This window comes from Artibeus jamaicensis, unplaced genomic scaffold, assembly GCF_021234435.1.
Source record: "Artibeus jamaicensis isolate MK-2021 breed Jamaican fruit bat unplaced genomic scaffold, CSHL_Jam_final scaffold_916, whole genome shotgun sequence".
Lineage (NCBI taxonomy): Eukaryota > Metazoa > Chordata > Mammalia > Chiroptera > Phyllostomidae > Artibeus > Artibeus jamaicensis.
Genome location: NW_026522059.1, coordinates 37,979,136 through 38,001,304, shown reverse-complemented (window position 1 = coordinate 38,001,304; position 22,169 = coordinate 37,979,136). Strand labels below are relative to the sequence as shown.

Genomic DNA, 22,169 nt, shown 5'->3' with positions numbered 1-22,169 from the left:
TTAAAAACAGTCACAGGAACCAAAAATTCAAAGCAGTTAGAGATGCATAAAATTTACGAAAATAAAAAAATAACACAACCTGTCAAATGCAAATGATACAGCTGGAGGAAAATTATCAGGGAGATGAAGTTTGTTTTTGGTAAACTCAGAAATGCAACAATGCTAGAGAGCAACCAGCATAGTGAAAAAAGAAGTAATAGATAAAAGGTTTAAGAACCTTCCTTGTATGCCCACAGCAAGACCAGAGGTCTTCTCGAGATTGAGCAACCTGGGAATGTCACCTGCTGGAACAACACAATTACAGGGCTTCAGAATCACTTAAAATTATGTGACCAAATGAAGTATCAGTAGCCCAATGTTCAAGGAGCTGAAGGAGTGATTCTGTAACCTCTGTTACGCATCACGTAAAAATATTTTTAAATGTTACTTTAGCGACTTACAAAAATGAGCTATTTAAAACCTGAGTTACAGGTTTTAAAACTCTGTAACATCATTTCTAAAAACTTTAACAAAGATATTTGTTTGTAGTGTTAGAATAGATGTTATAATTAAACTAAGATATTATCTTTCACATGACAATTATTATATATTTACCCACAAGAATGATCAGAGAAATAAAACAATATACCATTTTGTGTACACATATACAATCAGTATCAAACATAATTTAATCTGTGGCTACAAAATGCTGATTTTTATAGCAGCACAATTTACAATAGCCAAGGGCTAAAAGCAACCAAAGTGCCCGCTAGTAAATGAGGGTAAAAAAACTATGGTACATTTATACAAGGGAATACTACGCAGCAGAAAGAAAGAAGGCACTTCTACCCTTCACAACAGCATGGATGGAACTGGGGAGGTGTTATACTAAGTGAAATAAGCCAGGTGGTGAAAGAGAAATACCATATGATCTCACCTATAAGTAGAACCTAATCACCAAAATAAACATGCAAGCAAAAATATAACCAGAGACACTGAAATAAGGAACAAACTGACAGTAACCAGAGGGATGAGGGAAGAGGGATAATGGGGGAAAATAAGGGAAGGGCCATCAAGGAACATGTATAAAGGACACATGGAGAACACCAAATAGGGTAGGTCTGAGGGTGAGAGGTGGGGATGGGTGGGGCTGGGGGTCATGGCGGGGTGAAAATGGAGACAGCTGTACTTGAACATCAATTTGGGTATGTCTTGCATAAGAAACATGAAATATAAAACAGAAGATGAAGAGTTTTTCATACAACCGGTATCTGGATTAGCAAAATGTGTTTCTATAGCAAGAGAAGAAAATAAAAGGTTTTAAAAATATTTTCTTTAGCTTTAGAAACAGAAGGATTTTCACTGCAGTCTTAAAACTTTCTATGCTAGAAAGAACACAATTTGCAAAGACATGTCGAAAGTTGATAAGAGGAACACTAAGAGGAATCAACAATATATTCTTTGACTGAGAAGGTAGGGGTAATAGCTACTAGTATTTCTAATCGCTACATTATTTTAAAAGGTGAAAATAGTATGCATGATAATTGAATATGAAAAGGTGGGAGAGGTGGTAGCAATAACGAAAACAAAGAAAAAAAGAAAAATTAAACAGAATGTCAGAAAGAGCTTATGAAAGCATAAACTTCTTGGCCAAGGTAATAGATGTGCACTGGGAAATGAAATGCTTCTGAGAGGCTCTGCATTGGTTGGGGCTTCATGAAAGGGCACAGAATCCACAGTGGCTAGTTTAAGCACAGAGGATTATTTTTTAAAGGCGTTAGGGTCTTTCGGAGTAATTGGGTAAAAAACTTCAGTTTGAGCCTTCGAGAGGCAGCGTGCAGGGTACCAGGAGGGGCTTTTCTAAGATGAGGAAGTAGCGGATTCAGAGAAGAGTGGTGATGAGGAAGCTGCCCCAGGTAAACCACACCCCCCACCATGGTGCTGGGCAGCAGGGACAATAGAAGCCATCAGAAAATGACCTCCAATTTCCTTCCATATTTAAAGTCTCACAAGGAGGGCAGCTAAATGGTAGAACACACCCAGATCCCTTCTAAGGGGTTCTAGGAAGTATGGTCTTTATCTTTGCAGTATAGGAAGTCACACAAGAAAGAGGTCGGAATGGATGCAGGAGTGCCCACCAGGACGTGCACTACAGACTCATTGCAAGAGAAACTTAAAGAGAAAACACCTAAACCAGGGAGAAAATCAGAAAAATCAGCATAAACCAGTTCTTCCTAAGTTTCAACATCCGTTGTCAGCTTTTCCCAAATTTCACCAGGGCTATATTATACAAGGATTTAAAAAACAGCATTTGGAACCAGGGTAAGAAATACCTTAAAGATGCATATTTTTATTTGGAAACCTTTACTTTGAAACTGTGACAGTTTCGCTTTGGTGCTACTTGTAGGAGGCAGCGAATAAGGGAAAGGTGCCTGGTATTGGCAGATTCTATATGATCAGGTACAAGTGGGATTGTTTTAGGCAATTATGGGGATGATAGAGGTCTTTAAACCATCACCAAGAAGTCAGGCCAACACTAATTCTCATTGTGTTCATGTCTAAATTGATAGCTGGGTTTTCAGGCAGTGTGGCAGCGTTGTGGCAGCTATGGTGATAAAGCTCTGCTAGAAACGCCTCTAAGCATTCAATAAATCAGTGTAAATACACAGTAGAGTTCTCAAATATTCCTGACGGAACAGGCAGGGAGAGAGAGCTGGAATGAGAACAGCCGAAGCAAAAGCTGCAACCATTCTCAGCCTGAAGAGAATTCAGTCACTGAATGCAGTGGCAGAAGGCTTGGGCCAGGATTTGGATTCTCAACACGCAGGACGGGGAACAAGACCCAAGCATACACCTGGGGCCCTGAAAGAGCAACACTTTCAACTGAAGTGTGTGCTACAAAGCAGTCTGTCTCTGTGGGAAGATATCAACCTCTGGCTAGGAGAAAAAAATTCTCCCCGCAGAACTGGAAATCATGCACCTGACATCACATGCAGATTCAAGCTACCAGCTTCGTAATGAGGTGTCCCAAGATCATAAACAGCAACTGAGGAATCTCCCTCTCCTTTCTTCTTATCATATATTCCCCATCTCTCTCTCATCTGTGTTTCATCATTTTGGTTAAACAGGCCCTGTCTTATTATTATTCTGATATCAACTACTCCTTAGTAGACACATGTTGTTCAGCTCTGACCAAGTAGACTGACTGATCATGGTAAGTTGGTGCCTAAGGGTCACACTAATGACTAGAAGCAGGGGCACTGGAAACAGACTTGGCTTCTCATACGGGCCCAATTTTTGTGTAATTTGAAGCATGTTTCCTAATTTCTATAATATTGGTTTCTTCATCGCTTAAATAGGGAGCGTACTAGCATTGACCAATGGGAAATTCATCTTGAGAAGTTAACACATGCTAAGCACATGGTAAACCTGTTTTTAAAAAAGATTTTATTTATTTACTTTTAGGGAGAGGGGAAGGGAGGGAGAAAGAGAGGGAGAGAAACATCAATGTGCGGTTGCCTCTCATGCACCCCCTTCCCTGGGACCTGGCCTGGAACCCAGGCATGTGCCCTCACCAGGAATCGAACTGGAGACCTTTTTGTTTCAGGCTGGCATACAATGCATGGAGCCACACCAACCAGGCCCAGGTGGTGAATCTTTAATAAATGTTAGCCATGTATCAACACCACCAGCGAGCAAACCCTGTATTATCTAAATTTCTAAATCTTTAGGATTCTATGCCCTTTACTCTGTTAAGTGAATATATTAATTTAACTCACTGATTCTCTGATTTTAAAATGTCTCTGTCTACTTCTGCAAGAGATTTCAGGAAATTAATTATCTTTTTATATGGACTTGGTTATAAAACAAAGAGAACAAGCCAACAGATTTTTTCCTTTATATTTCTGTAGAATCCCAAATAATTCCTTGGGCATTAGATAAGAACTCATTAAGTCTTTCAGAATTTTCTGGTACCACTTATAGCATCTTGCATTACAGAAGGTGCTTATATATTTATTTTGATTTAAAATTGAATTAATATATAATGTGTTAGGATCACCCTTAACAGAAGTGGCGGGGATTTTAGAGGTCAAGTTCAACCACCTAGCTGATATCTTATTCCATCTATATGTCATTCTCAGACCCAAGTTATCCAACTCCTGTCTGTAAATCTCAATGATATAAATTCATTGTCTTGTAAGGCAGTGCTTTCCTGTGGTGAGTTCTGTGCCTCTGAAAATTTGATGAGGGTGAGTTCTTTTTCTGAGCTCACCTGGAGGCCAGTCTCAGCACTTTCTCACATCCTCAAATAGCAGGTCCAATTACACAAACGGTAGTCAGTGAAGCAGATTGTACTGAATAGTATCGATGGTGGTGGTTATGCAATACTGATGAGGATTTAATTAAAAATTTAATTAAAATCCTCATTAGACATCTTTGAGCTCCAATGTTCCTTTCTAGATATTTTAGCAATGTTACCTCTCTCTTTTTTTTACCCTCTCTTTTTGCCCCAAACTTAGTCTCTGAAACTCCTATATTTTTATTGCAATTCAGCTCAGGTTCTCAGCTAGAACAGCTCTCTCTAAACCAAAGCCCTTCATTGGGAAGAACTCATCCTCTTAGAAAGATGGCAGTGACCATCTATTCTCTCACAGGCCCTGGCTGAAAACAAGCGCTATGGAGTAATTTCCCTCGTCATCTCAGGTGATCTATCAAAATATTTGTCCAACTAAACAAGTCCCCCCTTTTTTTGAAAGAGAGGGTTTGGGCAGGAGAAGGGCATGTGTGGAGAGGGACATAGTAACTGGGCTGTAAAAAAGTACAGTTTCCCCCATATTACACTAATTTATAATGTTAGGTGATTGAGTGTTCTAAAAAAAAGTAGTTATATTTCATTAAGTGCCTAACTAGCTCCTAACTGGCAATTAAAAAAATTTTAGAACAGCTTTATGGAGTCTTAATTCACATACCATAAAATTCACTATTTTGAAGCATACAATTCAATGCATTTTAGTATATTCTCAATCATCACCACTATCTAATTCCAAAACATAGGGGCTGGCGAATGTAGGTTTACAGTTGAGAGTACATGAAGTGCAGGTTATTCTTGTGCTATTATCTATTAATTCGTGTATTATACATTATTATTAACTTACTTTTTCCCACCCCTGTGTTTCTTTTTTCTCCAAAAGAAACCCCTTACCCACTGGCAGTCACTCCCCATTGCCCCCTCTCCCCAGCCCTTGGTAACCACTAATCTACTCTCTCTCTCTCTTTATGGACTTACCTACTTTGGACATTTCATATAAATGGAATCATATAGTATTTGTTACTTTGTGACTAGCTCATTTCACTTAGCATAATGTTTTCAGATTCTTCCATGTAACAGTACTTATTTCTTATGGCCAAATCATATTCTCTTGTATGGATACAGCATATTTGGTGTATCTATTCATTAGTTGGTAGACATTTGCATTGTTTCCACTGTTTGGCTGCTATGAATAATGTTGCTATAAACATGCATGTTCAAGTCAATGTATGACAAATGTTTTTATTTCTCTTGGTTATATACCTAGAAGTGGAATTGCTACGCCTTATGGTAACTTGGTGTTTAATTTTCTGAGGAACTATTAAACAGTTTTGTGAAAATTTCTTTTTCTTTTACTGATATTTTAGAGGCAGGGGAGGGAGAGAGAAAGAGAGGGAGAGAAACATCGATGTGAGACAGAAACACTGGTTGCCTCTTGCACACACCCCTATTTGGGACCGAACCCACAACACAGCCATGTACCCTGACTAGGAATTGAACCCACTGGTTTGCAGGAGAATGTCTAACCAAATGAGCTACACTGGTCAGGGCTATTAAACAGATTTCCCAAGTAAGTGGCTGCATCACTTTACATTCCCACCAACAATTGGGAGCGTTCCAATTTTTCCATAATCTTGTCAACACTTGTAATTGTCTTTCTTTTTTATTATAGCCATCTTAGTAAGTGTGAAGTGGTACCTTGATGTGTATTTCCCCGATGGCTAATGATACCAAGCATCTTTTTATGCTTATTACTATTTGTATATCTTCTTTAGAGAAATGTTTGTTCAAATAATTTGTGCATTTAAAATTGGGTCATATGTCTTTTTATTGTTGAGTTGTAAGAGTTCTTTTAGTATTTTGAATACAACTCCCTTATCAGATATACAATTTTCAAACATGTTCTTTAATTCTGTAGGTTGTTGCAATAGTAATTTATGTTTAGGCAACACTTGATTTACAAAGGGACTAAAGCTTAAATATGGATATCATCCAAACCTTTTGCTTCTCTTCTGGATTTATTCCAATTTGGAGAAAAGCATGCCCTGGCTGACGTAGCTCTGTGGATAGAGTGCTGGCCTGAGAACCAAATGGTTGCTGGTTCGATTCCCAGTCAGGGTACATGCCTGGGTTGTGGGCCAGGTGCCCAGTATGGGGTGTGTGATAGGCAACCACACAATGATGTTTCTTTCCCTCTCTTTCTTCTTCCCTTCCCCTCTCTGTAAAACTAAATAAATAAAGTCTTTAAAAAAATAAAAGAGAGAAAAGCAGTGTTCACAGCATTCTCTAAAAAGAGTGCAGGGAAAGATGGGAAGAATACCTACTTTCTTTCACAGAGAGTATGTGCACAGGTAACTTTTCAAAATGAATGTATACAATTGACATATTTATTCCTGGTTCCCACCACTACTCTGACTTGAGTCCCTCTGCTGGACTTTCTGAGCCATGGTATCCATTTCATGGCCTGAAGGTCCCCAGGGGGAGCTGTGAAGTATTGGGAAGATGTACTTTTTCCCATGTGTATGCTGTAAGCGCTCTACTCTACACTAAGTGCACTAACGCATAACACTTATGGGTCAGAGTTTTCATGGTAAAAAGCAGTTTTGTGTTGTACACTTTAAGTTTGAGATGCACTGACTTAAGAGAAAGAAGCAGTTGTTTTCAATGGGCCTGGGCATTTCCATGTCATTTATACTATGGGTGCTTATTTGGAGGTTCACTTTGGGATTTCACTTATTTCAATGCCCTTGACCTAAGAGCGGTTCCCTCAGTGGAGTTCACTGTCCCCTTGACCAAACCAGTAGCTGTGGGGAGACGGGTCTGATGCTGTGAAGGAAGAAGACCACGTCTGCCTGCCTGCCAAATCAGCTGAATCTCCTCGGGAGAAGTTTGGAAGGAGAGATGATCCCAGACAGGCAGTCTGCATTTCCGCATCACTTACAACAGTCTATCAAGGTCATTTTGCAGCTGACATATGTCATAGTCCCTTGTCAACATCTTGAGTGTTGATTCACAGAAAGAATCAGAATGATTCAAAAATGGGAAGAATCAAAGGAATTCTAGTTGGGATAGCAGTTGAAAGAAATCAAAGAAGGCATATGGATGAAGGAAACATACAGGGTAAGAGAAGAAGAACCCAGGGTAGCAGGACAGTTATTTGTAACTGGATATAAACAAGAGTCTAACCTTACCCAGGCAGAGCTGCCTGGACTGCTAGTGTTACTGAGCTCAGTTACCCACTCAGGGCACTCATTCAGATGGTTGTGGGAGTCCTGTGTATGACACATGTATGGGTGTGCGTAGCAGTCAACCAGTGAAACAGAACACACACCTGTGAGCATGCACGATGGTCCCATCAGAGAGGGGAAAAGGGACTTTAAAAAAATCAGCAGCCTTAGGGGGTTAATGTGAATAAGCTTGTCTCGGCCCAGGTTGAAGAAAAATATCTTAACACTAAACAGTCATCAATAATACCACTTTATAGTATTTATGCAATGCCTTTTCTTTCTCCATGGCTCATCAGCGCAACACTCTCCTGAAGGGAAAGGTGGTTTTACAATCGCCTTGAGGCTCAGAGGTGAATTGACTATTCTGGAGAGGGAGAAAGGGAAGGTCACTGGAGCTAGGACTAAATTAGGCATTAAACATGTGTACATTCCTTTAATTCCTATAAGAGCCCTTTTAGGTGGGCATTATTATTATTATATAGATTATGGAAAATTACCCAAATAATTTGAGCAATAATGGTAGAATGAAACCATATCTCATACTCTAGAACCATATTCTTTTTCTACCCTACCCAATTCTTATTTGCCAATTCCGATTAAGGGAGGTTCCCCAGAGGGAGGTGGGGGGGGCAGTCTAAGCCCATGCCCATTCTGTCTGAGGCTGGTGAGGACAGGAGGGGTAGCATGGAATACAGAGCCCAAAGTATCACAGAGTGAGTGATCTATGACAGGCCTCATTTCTAAGAGACAAAGACTTTCTATTAGGTCAATGGTCAATGTTTTGAAGGAGTTAAGGTAGGACTCTGTCTTTTGATACTACTTCTCCTTTTCTTCCCTTCTGTTGACAAATATAATACCAGTGAAGGACACCAAAATATGTCCCCACCAAATATGCCCCTTTGACCTAAAAATTACTTTGAGCTGCAGACAATGAAGCAACAGGAAATGCAGGAAAAGATCTCTGTACCTTCCCCTTTTCCACCTAAAGACATGCTATAAATTCTCCTTATCTTGGAGATAGACTCTTATCAGCACCTGTGCACCTGTGAGGAATCTAAAGCTACTTTACGCCATGAGTTTCCTCCCACATATTTATCTTCCCACAGTTTGCTGCCCTAGGAAGCCTAAAACTGCTTTCCTCTGTCCTGCCATTTCTCCTTAAACGTTTTGCTCTTTGTTGCAGATGTTGTGTAAGCCAGAGTTCTAAGTTGCGATTTTGAGTTACTTTTTTATGAGGTTTCTGCCATGTGACATGTACTGTACATATTGGTAAACCGTTTTTCTCTTGTTCAACTGTGTTTTTGTTTAACAGTCCCGGCTAAAAACTCAAGATGGCTACAGGTAAAGTTTTGCTTCCACTATGCGAGCCATGGCTAATTCCCCCTCTAGTACCCTACCTGCTTTTTTATTTTGCAAGTTTTCTTTCTCCAAATGACATTATTTCTGTGCTTGAAAGGTATGTACCAATGAAACAGGTAAGGGAGCGGAAATATATTTTCTGTGTGTGTGGCCAGTTAATGCAGAGCTGACATATTGGTGGGTTCTCAGCAGGAATCTGGCAGCTTTGGTCACCATAGACAGATGACAGCAGGATCATTGCCACTCTCAGTGAAAGCATGAAAACACTTAACCAGATTTGCTCCGCAAACCAAACTTCCAGTTTCCGAATGACAGAGACTGTATTCCTCTGTTTCCTGCTTTTACATTGGTGTTTAAATTTTCAGTTTTCATGATTGGGTCGATAGATTTAAATCCTTGATGTTTTCATATTTTAAAAGCCCTTTCATTTTGTTTTGCAAATTATAGCAACAATGTACATATTCATGTTTTTCTCTATTAGGTTTTCACATACAGAAAAACATCAGCCGTACATTAGAGTCCTAACGAGCTCATCATTTCTGAGTGTAAAAGCTGTGTGGAGCCTTTGGATCTGAATCTCAATGAGTCCCCAACTTACCGCACCATTTCACTCTCCAGTTCCGATTGGCATCAACTCCGCGGCACCGAAACCTCGAGTTCCTTGATCTTGTTTTTCTCCAAAATCGATCCTAGAATGTAATTAAAAACATAGTTGCAGAAAGAATAGTTAAAAGATTATTCACAAGCAATTTAGTAGCACAATCAGTGAATGAACCCCAGCATTGAAGGGGAGAATTCCTTCTGGAACAGACCAATTCAGGGCATGGGAAGAAGATACCAGGTTCACGCTCCATTATCTGCCACAAACTTGCTGTCTCTTACCTTACTTAGCTCAGCCTCATTTCTTTACAGGCAAATCGAATAAGATGGACTGAACTAGTGATTTTTCACAATTTATTTTAAAAGAGAAATATTTATTTACATGAAATTTATGCAAAGCTATAATAAAAACAAACAAAATCAAAAGGTTGCTATGATGGCGGAGGAGTGGAGGTTTCATTTGTAGCTCTGGATCACCGGGCTGGCTGCCCACAAGCTTCCTTCCTGTTCTGGGACAGTTTTCTATGATTAATTCGGTCTCTCTTTGACAGAATAGGCAACGTGACTTACATGGGTCCAGCTGAAATGGTATCCATCAACGTTGAACACAGGCATGATATAGAAATACAGGTGATTCATCATTTTCCTCATGATTGGATCACTCCTATAGGTTAGAAGAGCCTAGAAGGCAAAGGCAACAGTTTTCTTACAAATTGACTCCAAATACAGATTTAGAAAATCCTTTCTCTCCATAGAAACACCAAATATGTTGAGTTAAAAAGCAGTAACATAACATGAACTATACTCTTTAACATCATATACTTGTATTCTTTGATGAGACTTTTGTCTCAAACTCTATATTATGAATAACATTCTAGCAAAGGTGGCAAAACATTAATCGGGCAGTCTCTTGCCCAACTGATGTATTTTAGATATGGCTACATTTTAGGTTAAGAACGCAACAATTTTATACAATCGGTTCTTTATAAGATTCCATTTCATTGTGGACAAAACACCTAAATACAGTTTGATATCTTTACATGACATGCAAGCTAGTTATATATGTCACTTAATTGTCTAACTGGTGCCAGATTTAAGCCTTAGAACTTATTGCATGGACACTTGGTTCTCTCCTGGCTTTTCTATAAGAAGCTTGGTGAACAATATGACATCTCTGTCGTCTTGTTCTTGTGACTGGGTGTTACTTCTGCTGTGTCTGACCCCAGCTCTGAAGATTCTGCTCTATAGATTTTGCCTCAGTAGAAAATATTGAATATACCAAGTCAAGACATTTTGAAATATCATCCCCCTTTTAAAAGTTCTTTTTGATGCATGTTTGTGTATGTATAAAGTATCTTAGAAAAACAGGTAGAAATTTTATAGCAACGGCTGACTCTGGGCAGCAGGACTAGGGGACAACATAAGGAAGGAGAATTACTTTTAATTTTATGCCCATTTGGATTGTGATGGAAAATAAAATAACTCCTAAATATTATGTACATACTTCCTTGGAAAATTTAATGCTTAAAATTTCAATCTTTCTTTACACGTAATTAAGTGGAATTTCTGAATCCATTGTAAGCAGCGCTCTGTATTTACATGGTGAGAATTCTGTTCATAGAGAGCAATCCAATAATACAAGTTATTATTAGAAACTATTACTATATTAGATAGAATAATGAAAACATAAGGATATATTTAAGGACATAAGAAAAGAGTTATTAAATAATTTTATTAAATATAAATATCTATGGGGTCATCACAAGTTGATAAACTTTAATGTGATTTTTCCTGTTCTCTTGTTATTTAAGGCTCAGTAATAATTTGTTGGCTAAATAGCTTTAGTAGAATTTTCATATATGTTTGAATTTCCATCAATTGTCTAATGTTTCAAACTATAGGAATATCTCTGATATATAATCAATTGTCCATATCTAGAAATTTTGTTTTCACTTCAAGAATGGAGGAAGCATTCCTCCCCAATGCTTAGAGGAAGCCTGTTGGGGACGGCAGTGACAGAGCTATATGGTTAGTGACATTCCCCCCTTAAAGTGGCTTTCCATGCCATGTTAGAAAGGAAGACAGAAGAGATGGGAGAAAAACGAGCTGGGGCAGCAGGGCAGAAAAGGATAGGAAAAAGTCGAGATAATTTATCCTGCCCGCACTGGAACCTTGGCTCGTTTGCCCCAGGCCGAACTGGGGATGTCTCACCTTTCCCAAGCATGGATTATGGGTCATCCTAACCAGCAGGCTATGCTAGAGATGTTCATGAGAATGTTCTTTTACCCTGCCTTCTCCTCCTTCAATGCAAGTGACCACTATACTTTTGTATTTAAAATAATATTCCTAACTTCCTTTTTAAAGTTACAATATATTTGAAGTAAATAAAGTGAAGAGAAGACTATCATATCTATGTGCCCACCAAACACATTTTTCCATATTTATCAAATCTTTTGAGACACTGTAGATAAAACTAAAGCTTCCTTTTAACCACTCCCTGATTCCATTTTTCTCCCCTCCACCAAGCTAATCGCTGTCGTAAATTTGATATTACCTTTCCCATGCATGTTTTGTTTTGCTACATATATAGATTCATGAACAATGTATATGTGTATGCTTTGAGATTTCACACATCAAGTGTGTCAACGTTCAGTCTGCTGCTCTCCCCAATATTATATTTTTGACACTTACTAAGCTGATCATTTATTTATTTTAACTAGTGTTCCACTATAAGTAAACAAACAACATATCGATCTCTTAATTTGTTAATGAACACTTAGGTCGCTTTCAATATTTCATTGAAATATAGTATCACGATGAACATTTTTGCACATTTTTCCTAGACGTGTGAGAGTTTTTGATGTTATACATGTAGGAATGAATTTGCTGAATCATGGATTTACATACCTTCCACTTTACTGTTACCATTTTCTCTCTAAATCAGAAATACTCTCATCTGCAGTGAATGAGAGTTCCCATTGCTGTACAAACTTACCAACCCTTGGTATTGTTAAATTCTTAATTAAAAAAATTTAAGGGTATGAAGTTGTTTTTTTTTTTCCTTCATATTTCCCTGATTACAAATTATATTAAATAGCTTTTTATATAATAATAGGCTGTTCTAAATATAAATTGCTCATTTATATTTTTACCTATTTTTTCTATTAAACTTCTTATTCTTCTTATATTTTGCTATTAATCATTTGGTTATATGCATCATGAACATCTTCCTTTCTTGAAACTTATTGTTTCCTATTTTCATCATGTCCTTGTTGTACACAGATTTTTAAGTTATCACCACTAAATGTATATGTTTTCTTTAAGAACTTATCTCTGCCTGAAGATCATGAAGATATCCTGTATTTTCTTTTATTCTTTTAAAATATATTTTACCGATTATGCTATTACAGTTGTCCCATTTCTCCCCCTTTATTCTCCTTCCTGCTGCACACTCTCTCCCACCCGCATTCGAAAGGTTGTTTTCAAGCTTGTTTTTCAAACATGGGCCTTAAACTTCCTAGAAAGGATTCTTTACATGATGTGAGGTTGGGACTTATTAAATTAATTTATTTTTCCATTATGGAAGGCCAATTGTGCTGCTGGTTTGTCTTTCCCTTAGTGAGTTAGCATGTTCTCTGTCAAGCATCAGGTTTGCATCTGTGGGAGGACTTGCCCAACTGCACTTTGGTTTACATCCAGTCACCAAGCCACGCCACAGTTTACACAGAATCTGCTGAGTCCAGTAGCACGTGTCTTCCCGTGTTGTTGCACTTCAGAGCTGTGTTGGCTACTTTTTACCCTTTACTCTTCACATTAGTCTTAAAGTCAAGGTTGAACATATTAAAAATGTTCTGCCCTGTCCTAGGTTTTTAATTTTTTGTCATTAACAGATGTTGAATTCTAGCAAATAATCTCTCTTCATGTAGTATTAAGATCATATATTTGTTGCTATGGTCAATTTTATTAAGTAATATTCTACTGTTTAATCCTCCCTACATGCCTGGTGTAGACCCATCTGGATATAATATGTATTCTGACTACATTGGCTGGGATCAGGATGCTAGCATTTACATCTATATTCCTGAGTGAGATAGGCCTCTGGTTTCATATTTTGTCCTTGTCTCGTGTTGGTTTCAGCGTTATGTCTCTCTATTGTTACTTGGGCAGTAAACCATGTAGGCCTAGAGCAGAAATTAATTAAATATAAAACAAAGATATAATAGGAAAGATATATATCTTTGCCTTCTTTTTCATTGATTTTTCTTTGTTTCTTTCTTTTGTTGACACTCTTTTCTTTTCTAACTTCTTGAATTGAAAGCTTAGCTCATTAATCTGGAGACCTAATTCTTTTCTAGTATACTTATTTAAAGCTATATATTCCCCTTTAGTACTGTATTAGCTATATTCTAGGTGTTTTGGTATATAATAGTTTTGTTTCCATTCAGTTGTAAATATTAATTTTTTCTTGATTTCTTTAAACCATGAGTTATTCATAAACATTTTTATGTTAAAATATGTGAGTTTTCTTCTTAAATTCATGTTTTATGAATAATTTCTAACAACTGCATTATAGTCAGAGAGTATGGTCTATGTGATACAGATTCATTGCTAAATTTCTTAAACCATGCTTTGTGGATGAGCATGTAGTTAAGTTTTACAAATGTTCCAGTTATGCTTGAAAGGAATACGTATTCTCCAATGATTAGGTCTAGATTCCATATGTGTTTATTAGATTAAGTTTATAATCACATTGTTTATATCATCTATATTCTAACTAAAATTGTTGTCTGTATGTTGCTTTAGTAATTGAGTTGTGTTAAAAATTGACATTATTAGGTTTGTCACTTTTTCTTATAATTCTGTCAAATTTGGTTCTATATGTAATATATTGAGGCCATTGATTTGGCCTTATTTTAAAGCTCCTCACTTCCAAATAATATTTGGAATACAACACTTCCTTAAATAAAGAAGCTGTTCTCTAGTATTCCATTCTAATGTGGACTTAATTTTCAAGACTTGCCAGAATGTGTTCTTCCTCTGAAAAATGAACAGGGTGTCATTGTATTGCATATGCCATACTTTGTGATTTTGTAGTTCTAGGAACCGTTCTCCTTCCGGTCGGACGAAGCGAGGGCGACCACACTATGGTGACTCTTCGGTATCGCACAGGATGACTGAGAGACCGCCTCAGTCAAACGCTTTAAGTAGTGGGACATAGATCATTTCTCTTTTATGGTTTAGGTGGAGTTTCTAGAAAAGAGATGACTATGTATGTGACTTTCTATTTTCTATCCTTCTGACATACGTTAACCATAAAGGGGTGCACTTTCCTTCTAATGGGTAGGACTCTTTTTAGCAATCCATTCACACCACGCATATGCACAGAAAAGGAGACGCTTACTAATTAAGTTCCATCTGGGCTTTACCAGTGTAGTGTCTGGACTACTATTATTACGTATGAGGAAGACTTAGTTAAGTCATGATCTGAAAGCCAGCCACAAAACAATGCACCACACGCCTCAGTGTGGCAGGCTTTAGGTACTGCAGTCACCTTACTCCATCAATTTATTTAAAAATTCATCAAAGAAAGTTTAGAGTATTATCTTCTGTTAGAAAAATAATATATTCACTATTAGGTTAACATTTATTTGGTTGGATGTTCCTTTTTTTAGAGCCCCCATAACAGCCTGGAATTTGGGGGCATTTTTTTTCTTTTTTTTATAGGATCAGTGTTACTGGCCTTTTAAAGTTAGTTTTAAATTTTTCCATTATTTTTGTTTTTTCATGGTTTAGTTAAATAACTAGAGTCATTATGGAGGACCTGAAAATAATAACCACACATCCTGAAAATAATAACCACACATTCAGTGGAGGAGAATAAATAATAATCACACATTTGGAGAAGTAGGCAGTGCTCCAGTGGAAGCCCAAGGACAGGCATAGTCACCAGTCGGGTTGAAGAATGTCTTGACCTGGACTGGAGTGGAATGTACTTATTTAGGATGGAAAGTTGTAGCATCTACGTGGGTGCATCTCGACACAAAGGAGGTATTTAAAATTTAATACTAGGAGAATCAATTAGGGCAGGAGAGTTTCCAGGGAAATTTTTAAAAAGGGAACTTAATCTATAAAGGTATTTACCATCTTGCCACAAGGAGCTTCTTAAATACAAGATAGTAACTAAATAATGGTTTGAAGGCAAAGTGAGCAAGAGGCTCTGTGAGTGAAGGATGGAGAACTAGAAAATCACATGCTAATCTTATAAATTCTAGTTTAAGAAATTAAAAACAATTTCAATTACAACTGACGTCAAATATTATATTAGTTGCAGGCATACAGCATAATGGTTAGACATTTATATAACTTACAAAGTGATCCTACTGATAAGTCTAGTACCCACTTGATACCATGCATAGTTATTACAATATTGTTGACTATTTTCTCTATGCTGTGTTTATAATACATCCCCGTGACTATTTTGTAGTGGCCAGTTTGTACTTCTTAAATCCCTTCACCTTTTTCACCCTGCCTCCCAAGCCCCTCCCAGCTGGCAACCATCAGTTTGTTCCCTGTATTTATTAGTTTGTTTCTGTTTTGTTTATTCATTTATTTATTCTTTAGATTCCACAATTAAGTAAAATCATATAGTATTTGTCTTTCTCTAACCAACTTATTTCACTTAGCGTATTGCCCTCTAGGTTGATTCATGTTGTCACAAATAGTAAAGTTTCATTCTTTTTTAAGGCTGAGTAATATTTTATTATATGTAAGTACCACATCTTTATCCAATCATTTATTGATGGGCACTCAAATTGCTTCCATATTTTGACTCTTATAAGAAATTCTGCAATGAACATAGGGATGCATGTATCTATTTGAATTAGTGTTTTGGATTTTGGGGAGATAAATAGCAGGAAGTGGAATTGCTGAATCATAAGGTAGTTTTCTTTTTAATTTTTTTGAGGAAACTCCATGCTGCTTTCCACAGTGGTTACACCATCAGCAGTGCAGGAGCATCCGCTTTTCTCCACATCCTTGTCAATACTTGTTTGTTGATTTAGTGATGATAGCCATTCTGATAGGTGTGAGGTGATATCTGATTGTGGTTTTAATCATGTTTCTCTGATGATTAGTGATGTTGAATGTCTTTTCATATGTCTATTGGCCATCGAAACTCTAGTTGTTTTTATACTTAATTTATACTTAGAACCACCCAGAGATGACTGATATAATAGGACAGGTGATAAATAAAAATTTGTATCTATTCATCTGTATTTACTAATAAGAGATACAGATAAATATTTAAAATATTTGTGTCACCAGGAAGAATATAATATTAGAAGCACATCTTCCCTACTCTTTCCTAGTAACACTACTGACATTTTTAGAACTTACATGCTGAGATAGCCTAATGACAATGGTTGGTTGTATTTACTTGGGACCAACAGAGTCGGGGCCAGGGTGAACTCCATGGCATTGTTAAAATCTACTCTGCAAGAATCTTTCATCTACCAAAAAGAAAGTGCAAGCATCCTCATTTTGCACGGCTTTGCTCTGCACAAATTTCAGTTACCATGGTTTAGTTAAATAACTTCAGTCCTCCAACCAGTACAGTTCAAATTTCAGTTACCACTGATTGATTTTTAGTATACAAACCATTATGTAAATAACAGACGGGTATCAAAATCTGGGACCAATTATATCACTTCTTTTAAAGTCTGTCTTTGGGGCACTGCTCACCGGGCATCTGTTACTTAGGTCACACGCAGGTGGAAAAGTGATAGTTGTGTTGCCCCTCTGTCTCCTAAACCTGTGCAGCATTTTACAAAAATGAATGACTGCAAGAAGAAATTGGTCCACAGAGATTAAAGTTCAGGATTAAAGTTCATTATTAAAAACTAATAATGTAGAGGCGAAACTTGAATCAAATATAAATGGAGTTATACAAAAGATAGATCACCACAGGAATGTCGGCACTGCCAACACGTCACATGTGCAGACAGAGGAACTGAGTGAGGACAGACTTGCCATAAAACAAGAGAAAAGTGGTTGTGATGAAAAGCAGGAAGATGTTCTGGGAGATATGATGCTGTCAACTTCTCACATCAAAGAAACACATAAATATTTTACAATGGTGAAAGGGCAAAGGAAAAAAATATTGGGAGCTGGTCTACAATAAGGAAGGAGTATGGCCATTTGCCGAGGCATAAAAGGGAGGGACGGGGGAAGGGAATCTGTAGAGTGTCAGCAATAAAAGAAAGATGCTCACTTCACGTTGTAAGTTATGTGATGAGAATGCAGTGTCAGAATTACCAGTCCTAAGTTTTTATTTCACAAAAAATAGATCATTTTAATTATTAATATTTCTAATTGTTTAAATTACAGCATAATCAATATTAGGTTTACTATTTTTTGTTGTTGTTTCCCCACATATTTATAACAGAGGGAGAGAGTTTTTAATCTTTTGGTATAAATACATAAAGGTAATAGAACAAATGCAACTTTCTGCACTGATTATTAGAACAGAATTTGATGGCATCAGCTTGCACGGTCACTTTTACAGCCCTGCACCACTGTGCAGAAAAATTGAGGACTGCCCGTACAAACAGTGCTGGGAACATTCTCAAATACTGGGTAGTGGAGTACAAAGAATGAAATGTATTTCAATTTAATTAAGTTGAACAAACATTAATATAGACCTTGCTATGTACGAGACATTATAAATTGAATAAATAGGGAGAAGAAGCTAGGTCGGAGGATGCAGAGTATTAAAGGAAAGACTGGGGATAAAGAAAAAGGGTGGGAGAATATGGGGAGTTAAAGGTACCACAAGGCTGGTAGAAAAAAATAAAACTATTAAAACTACTCGGAATGGTAGGAAAAAAGGCAGACAATTTAAAAAACGCAGGTCATTTTATATGAGGAAGTGGTTTTTGATTATGCAGTTAAGAACAAAGACTTAATTGCTTACTTAACTGAACTCATTAAATATTTGATCTGGGCCTAATAACTCAATTATTTATTCCCTGTCTTTTGGCATGTTTTATGCACACCATTTAAGTTCTCTTCTTTAAAACGTTTATTTTAGTTTTAGTGATACATTTCTTAAGCAAAACTTCAATTGAGTTTCACACCTTTTTGAAGGTTTATGTTATATTTTTACCTTTAATAACCAGCAAGACATGTAAGACTGAAAAAGATGATTATCCAAAAGGAGTATTCCTTGGAAAGCTTGTGGATCGTGGGTCAAAGCTCCTCCCCTTTCTGGAAAGCCTTCCAAGTTGGAGGGCTTCTTCTACAACTGCAGCTCTGCCTTCCTGAGAGCTCTGTCCTTTACACACACCCACCAGAGCCTCCAAATATTATGACTAACCCAGCTCATAATCATCAGCTGGTTCCTAGGAAAGAACTCCCTTCCCTGAAAATCTCTTACTCCTGTTTTTGGCTATTTGAATTAGCTGCATAGTACATCTGAATCATATGCCAGATTTTGGTACCAGGATTAGCCATCACTGGTACCCAGTGTAGATGGGAGGGGACATGTAACGGGGGTGGTTTTCCTGTGTAATCAGGCTGGGCCAGGAAGGCTGAGGTTTCACAGTAACAGCAGAAGAATATTGTGGCTCACCGGGGAAACGAAGCAAGATTTTTGTTTTTTCTGCTCTCCCTCTCTTTTTTTTTCCTTTCTTTTCCTCCTTTCTTTCTCTTCCAATTTCTTTCTTTTTCTCTTCCTCCACCCTGCCTTCCTCTTCTTCCTTCTTGTTTTCTTTGGAGCTACTACCTTTCTGTAACAAGATCAAATTAGATCCACTTTTATATTATACTTAAAAGTCAGGAGTAACTTTCCATTTCAGAGCATTACTGCCCCAAATTGCCTGTGGATCATCTTCTCACAAACCCTTGCTTTATCTGTGGTCTACTACTGAATTAAATAGCACACAATCACTGATTCTAAAATACCTGTAGGAATATATGCCTCCAGCATTGAATATAGTTTCAAAATGAAATGTATTCAGTTTTGGCTGAGTTAATTTTTTTAATGATCACATTTGGTTCTGTTTAATATAAAAATATTGGAAAATTAAACAAAAACATGAACAAGAAAATCAAAATCACCCACAATTCTTTTAGCATTTAATGTATATGTATATCAGACATAGATTTTACAACGCTGAAATGATAATGTCCATGCTGGCTTTTATTTTATTTTTTGGATAGAGCAGCATGCTATGGATAGTTTTTTACATCACTAATGACTCGTCTAAAATATTTTATGAAGTCAGGGCTGTCAATCATTTCCTATATGACTTCTCCTTTGCTTTTATGCTTGGAAATGTCTTCCCCACTTTGAAATCAAATAAATATTTTCCTGAGTTATTTTCAAAGTATTCTATGAATAACAACTCTGGTCATATTTGCCCCAGCAATCTAAAATAATTTGAGGCAAAAATTAAGTGCTATATATAACTTTGGGCCATCTAGCACTGGCCATGGCTTGAGATACTCAATTCAGGAGACTGACAATTTCGAAGTCTCAAAAGTGGACAAATCCTCAAATAGCATTGTTCAATTGGAGATGATCCTAAGAAATGAAGCAAATGCTATTCCATATGTATTGGCAACAAAGAATTAAGTGACCTTCCCACAGTTAAAATTTTTAAAAAATTGGGCTGCTTCTGAAAATTACTTGGCTACTCTATATGAGGTCTGCCTGGAAAATGTCCAATGATTGTTTATATAACGAGAATGGTTTGCATGACATCAATGTAACCTGGCAGCCAAGGAGGGTGGACTGGAATGCACATGCATGAACAATGATGACTTCACCAGGTACTAGTCAGTAGGGTCAATAGACACCTTTGAGTGAGCGTGTGTGCTGTGTGACCATCACAGTCAAAATGACTAAGCAGGTAGAACAATGAGTCTGTATCAAATTTTGTGTAAACTGAAACATTCCTCCACAAAAATTACTTGGATGATTCAGAAGGCCACAGCTGTGGGCAACCGTTGATGACAGCTTCATCATGACAAAGTGCCCACTCACGCATCAAGTCTTGCATACAAGTCTTGCATGCGTCAAGTCTTGTGCAGAGTTTTTTGGTGAAACATCAAATCACCCAGATAACTCAGTCCTTCTACAGCCTGAACTTGGCACCTCAAGACTTCTGGCTTTTCTCAAAACTGAAATCACCTTTGAAAGGGAAGAGATTTCAGACTGTGAATGGGTTCAGGAAAATACAACAGGGCACCTGATGGCGATTGGGAGAACTGTTTGAGGTCCCACATTGCCTACTTCGAAGAGAACTGAGGTGTCATTTTCCTATGTACAATGTTTCTTGTATCTTCCTGTCTGTTTTTCATATTACATGGCCGGATACTTTCTGGGCAAGCCTCGTATGTCATTACTACCCCTGAACTCTTGCCAGAACTTCAATGGTGAACTGATACAGTCCTCCACCTTTTCCTGTTTCTTCTTATCAGATTAAGTAACAACACAAGAAAAATACTTAGAGACAGTTTGTTTGTTTTTTTAATGGTGGGCAAAATCACTGAAATTTATTCCTGGATGTCTTTCACCCAAATTAAGCCTGTGAATCAGGTATTCAATTATTTGGCTGCTTAATAAATTTCTTTAATCTCTCCTCAGAGAGGAGTTCATTCTTTTGGCCCAAGAGAATAAAGTTGCTGGAGAGCAGAGTTTTTGATGGTCTTGCCTCTACCTTCTCAAAATTCAGTGTGTTAATGATGCCTGGCCTGGTAATGGTAGGTACTAAGTGATTAGTAGTTGAGTAGATTAATCATTTATCCTGAGTAATGTAGTGCTGTGTTGGGTTCTTCCCTTTAAACTAATAATACTGCCAACACTTCAGCTGATGCTCTCCCACTTTCTATGACTTCATCACTCTCTTGGGCATCTTGTCATCCTTGACTGATTTACACTTTCATCCCCATATCAAGCCAATCACCAGTTCCTATAAACCTCCTTCATAGGTGCCACCTTTTGTGTTTGTGTCTCATCACCGCAATAGAATTGTAAGTAACTTTCAGAAAGGGTTAATGTCTCATACATGACAGTATAGTACTTGTATCACTACAGGACTTAGCAAGCTGCATTCACAAAAAAAGAAGTGCTCAGTAAGCACTGGGAAGGATAAGTGAAGGAATGAATGGTTTTTCCTTTGGACTCTATCTATGCTTTCTTTACTTTCCATTCCTATGTCCACTCTTCCTGTCCATGCCTAGATCCATTCTGGACTCCTCCTTATATGGACTTGTCCATATATCATTGCCTTTCATCTTTAAACTCTCTGACAATGACATATGCTTTTTACTATATATCAGTTTTTTTTTTAAATTTTGCTTTATGGGACCAAACTCTGTCTTCCAGAGTTAGAATCTACTCATACTGATTATACTGCATTAGAATCTACTCACACTGATTATAGGCTTTGTCTCTCAAATCTGCAACAACACACACGCCATGTTCTCAACATTAGTCTTTTGTCTCTTTTTGGACACTCTTTGATCTCCTTGATCAAGTGCTTACTCCACAGTCAAGGCCTAACAAGACTCACCTCCTCCACAAATCTTCCCCAAACTTGTCTTCTTCCAAAACCTCATGGTTTCTCTGCTTCTTGAATTCCTTCAGCTACTATAGTCAGTACAATTTAACCCCCGAAGATACACTGTTTTGT

General features: G+C 37.5%; 1 protein-coding gene across 1 annotated transcript in view; it reads right to left on the bottom strand.

The window, feature by feature from the left end:
* The window catches only part of CPA6 (carboxypeptidase A6), a 242,701-nt gene that overhangs the window by 30,698 nt on the left and 189,834 nt on the right, over window positions 1–22,169 (bottom strand). Inside the window, exons 7-8 of the mRNA XM_037148967.2 lie at window positions 10,045–10,155; window positions 9,473–9,563 (exon numbers count right to left, since the gene is read on the bottom strand). Coding sequence (XP_037004862.2) covers window positions 9,473–9,563; window positions 10,045–10,155 — 202 coding nt within the window. The remainder of the gene's footprint in view (window positions 1–9,472; window positions 9,564–10,044; window positions 10,156–22,169) is intronic.